This window comes from Herpailurus yagouaroundi, unplaced genomic scaffold (assembly GCF_014898765.1).
Source record: "Herpailurus yagouaroundi ecotype Mexico unplaced genomic scaffold, PumYag 198, whole genome shotgun sequence".
NCBI classification, from domain to species: Eukaryota; Metazoa; Chordata; class Mammalia; order Carnivora; family Felidae; genus Herpailurus; species Herpailurus yagouaroundi.
This window is the reverse complement of record NW_024412429.1, coordinates 1,584,395-1,588,561: the sequence shown is the minus strand read 5'-3', so window position 1 is coordinate 1,588,561 and position 4,167 is coordinate 1,584,395. Positions and strand designations below refer to the sequence as shown.

Sequence of the window (4,167 nt, the reverse complement as noted above, 5' to 3'; positions counted from 1 at the left end):
CCACGAGATAAGGAGTGTGCCTCAGAGGGTGGCGGAGAGACCGTGAAGGTGTCAGGGTACAACCCAGGCTTGCTCGCTCTGATGCAGTCACAGCAGAAAGTGCCCAGTGTGAGTCTCCCCTCCTGAAGTTCGAGTGTCTATCTGTGGCCTTGGCTCTCCATCATCCCTGCGCCCTTACGTCAGTTTGCTCGAATACCTTCTCCTTCCTCTGCAGTGTGTCCTAGTAATTCCGTAATGGGTTTCCCAGAGGTATATCAATACAAGCATTTATTGAGCACCAACTGTAGACCAACTGTGTGGCTGGGTTGCCAAGGCCGCACAGACGAACATACATCGTCTTTACCCTGTGCCAGGGGCTCTGAGCCTTTGATCGGATGTCCACTGTCAGGGTTTCCTATGTCCCAGCCTTGGCCTGTTTCTCAAGGCGGGAGCCCAAGAAAAACACGTAAATCGTTGCGTATTCATTTGGCACGGTCCTCGATGCTTCCTGGGATTCTGGATAAAGAACTGGGACTTGGTTGTAGCTTAAACTAATGAAGATTGAGCCCAAGGTCCAGTGGACCTTCTGTAAACGCTTTGAAGTGATCCAGAGATGGTGAGACCGTTTGGTGAGAGGGTGTGATGTCTAAGACTGGGAGTTCGGCTGCATGGAATCTTTATGGGGTATTTGTAGAATCCAAATCTGCTGTGGGCAGACAAGTCAAATCCGGTACTTGGAAATAATGACAGATGTTGACTAAGGTGATTTTTTTGTTGTTCCCAAAGTCTCGCATTAAGGTTACACCATCTGCACGATATTTTTTTAAGAAGAATTTTATAATAACCATGTTCTCATGGAATCTCACACAAACATAAATCTGGAACAACGAATAACCCAAGAGACTTCTTGACTTACCTCCGAGAAGTGCTAAAAAGAAGCAAAAATACATGAATATTGCAATTGCTTTTGATGTGGAAGCAGGCGAGGAAAACAAAGAAAACGGAGGTGTTTGGGGAAAGGGAAGAGATTTGCAGAGCAGACAGTTCAGCACAACACGTGGCCGCCCTGAGTCGGGGGCTGGAGCCTAAGTCTCACCGTACGGCAGGTGGGGTCCATGAAGGGGCTGGAAGAGCTCCGGGAAACAACAGGTCTGGGGAACCAAAGCCAGCACAGAGTCTCTAAAAACACAGAGAAAGTCTTCTGTCAGGGCACCTGGGCAGCTCAGTCCGTTGAGTGTCTGACTCTTGACTTTGGCTCAGGTCATGATCCCAGGGTTGTGCGATGAAGCCTTGGGTTGGGTTATTCACTGAGTGTGGAGCCTGCTTGGGATTCTCTGTCTCGATCTCTCTCTCTCTCTCTCTCTCTCTCTCCCTCCCTCCCCTCCCCCTCTGCCCCTACCCCTCTCATATTGTGTCTCTCCCCCCCCCCCCCAAATCTATGTTCACTCAAACAGTGAAGGCAGCGTGGTAAAAAACAAGAAAGATAATGATTTCTAGGCCTCCTGATTCCATCACAGTGTGTTTCCACATCACTCCCAACCATAAGAAGCATCTAGAACCTGCGTGCCCCAGCGTCTCAGCGAGGCTGTGGGGACTGCGTTTCCCCTGGCTGCTTTCAAGTCCTGAGAGGTCTGTGGTGGTCCCACACAGGGTGGAGAGTTTTCCTGGGGTTTGCTGCTCACACACGTGGCCTCAGCCTCTGTATCACCCCATCCCACATCTGTCACCCCATCTTGGGTCCTCCTGTCATAGCACCCCTCTGCATTGACCCTGAGAGAAGGACTGACCCTTCATTTTCTTCCTGACTCTTCCTTCAGAAACCTGATACTTTCTCTTGACCTGGTGATCACGGGTGGCCCTGGATGGTGTGGTGATTACGGGTGGTCCCAGAGGACCTAGTGATCATGTGTGTCCCAGATGACACGATGACTGTCTGTGGTCCCAGGTTTGCTGCCCTCTAAATTGTAAATTCTACAGGGGCAGGCCCTCCATTGAGCCCCACCTTCCTGGAGATGAGAGGAGATAGTCAGCAGTGACTGAATAATTATTAGGTAAGTTCAATTAAAGCTGCATCTGAATTGGCTTATATTACTTCGAGGGAACGAATGAATGAATGAATGAATGGGTGAGTGAACGCAACCGCAGTGTCTCCGGGAGAAACACCTACAGTGGGCTGTGCTTCCCTTCCCCCTTGAGCGCAAGTCGTAGACTTTACGAGATCTCCACGTCGGCATCGTGGGTTTCCATTCTCTCATTTGCTAACGGCAGGGAAGGCTCAGGGCTGAAAACGGAGACGTTGTTCCTTAGAACGGACTTGCGTTTGTGACCTCTCACACCTGTCCTTCAGTTGCTCTCAGAATTACTTCCTCTGATGCGCCAGCCAGCGGTGTGCAGGCATCCCCACCCCCTGACCGTGCTTCTTTCCCGCCGGATCCCTAGGGTCAACCTCGTCTGCAGAGGAAGCAAACACACTTAGGAGCTAAACTCACTGCCTAGCGGCCTCCGGGTTAGAAAGTTGATGCTTTTGCGAATCTTACAGCTGGAGACCTACGTATTTCTTGATGTTATGCCATAGCGTAAACAGTAGAAAGAAGTCTTGAATCAATCTCACTGTGGGAGGATCCATCCGTATGCAGACTTAAGGGATGCTTTAACCCGTTCCTTTAGTGGTTGGATCTTGTTCTAACTTCCCCTCCGGCTTACACCCTTGCTTTAATCAAAATATAGACCGCGTTTTTGACCCATTTGCATCTGACCTGTCTGGCGTCCTTGCAAGATCTCTCCCTCGGTGTCTGGACAGACACGGCGTGGGCACCCCTGCCGCTGTCCTTGCCGTCGGGCACACAGCACTGCTTTGTAAAGATAAATGACATGGGGACCCCTGCAACTCTGAGGTTTTCCTTAAAATAGTGTCGCTCAAGGTCCTATTGATTCCTTTCTAAACTTGGCAAATTACCTTTTATCTGAACTAGTTTGAAGACCCTCAACCAAGTTCTTTTAGTAGAGTGAGTTCTTGGGGTGCCTGGGTGGCTCAGTGGGTTGAGCACCCGACTCTCGATGTTGGCTCAGGGCGTGATCTCGTGGTTCCTGGTCCTGAGACCTAGCCTCCTGTTGGGCTCTGCACTGACATCGCGGAGCCTGCTTGGTCGGCATTCTCTCTCCCTCTCTCCCTGCTCCGCCCCGCTCTCTCTCTCTTTCTCTAAATAAATAGATGAACTTAAAAAAGTGAACAGTGAATTCTTTAAACTAGGACTGTTCTATTTCCCCTTACGTGGCCTTGTTGAAGAACACAGCCCTGGTAAATGCACTGTCTCCTTGGAACATAATTGCTGTTAAAAATGGGAAGGGGGAGACACGTGCGTGAAGTGTGTGTTCTCTTATTTCTGACAAAGAATGGCTCCATTGTTAGTTCTGCAGCATTAAATTATCAAGAATTATGGTCAAATTCCAAATGCCCGAATACTAGGCTTTTTTTAATTGTTGTACCTGGGGGCGGGGCTGGTCCTGAGATCTCACAGGCTCACCTGTGCTCCTTGTTTACTACATCGCCTCTGTCTCTCTTTCTGTCTTGTGTCTGCCTCTCTCTCTCTCTCTGTCCCTCTCTGTCTCTCTGTTTGTGTGTCTCTCTCTGTCTCTGTCTCTGTGTCTTTTCTCTGTCTCTGTCTTGTCTTTGTTTATGTCTCTCTCTGATTCTCTCTCTGTCTTGTCTCTGTCCCTCTGTCTTTTCTCTGTCTCTGTCTCTTTGTATCTCTGTCTTGTCTCTCTGTGTCTCTCTCTATCTTTGTCTCTTTGTCTCTGTCTCTGTCTCTGTCTTGTTTCTGTCTGTCTTGTCTCTGTCTCTCTCTGACTGTCTTGTCTCTGTCTCTGTCTTGTCTCTGTCTTGTCTCTGTCTCTGTCTTGTCTCTGTCTTGTCTCTGTGTCTCTGTCTCTCTGTGTTGTCTCTGTCTCTTTCTCTGTCTCTGTGTCTATCTCTGTCTCTCTGTCTTGTCTCTGTCTCTCTGTGTCTCTGTCTCTCTGACTTGTCTCTGTGTCTCTGTCTTTGTCTCTTTGTCTCTGTCTCTGTCTCTCTCTCTGTCTCTCTCTGTCTTATCTGTGTCTCTCTGTCTCTGTCTTGTTTCTGTCTGTCTTGTCTCTGTCTCTTTGTCTCTCTGTCTTGTCTCTGTGTCTCTCTCTTTGTCTCTTTGTCTC

At 49.1% G+C, this 4,167-nt stretch overlaps 1 protein-coding gene across 1 annotated transcript in view; it reads left to right on the top strand.

Annotated features, from left to right (window-relative positions):
• Positions 1-533: 533 nt before the first annotated feature.
• SMOC2 (SPARC related modular calcium binding 2) overlaps positions 534-4,167 on the top strand; it is a 122,598-nt gene continuing 118,964 nt past the window's right edge. The window contains exon 1 of the mRNA XM_040449244.1: positions 534-595. Coding sequence (XP_040305178.1) covers positions 534-595 — 62 coding nt within the window. The remainder of the gene's footprint in view (positions 596-4,167) is intronic.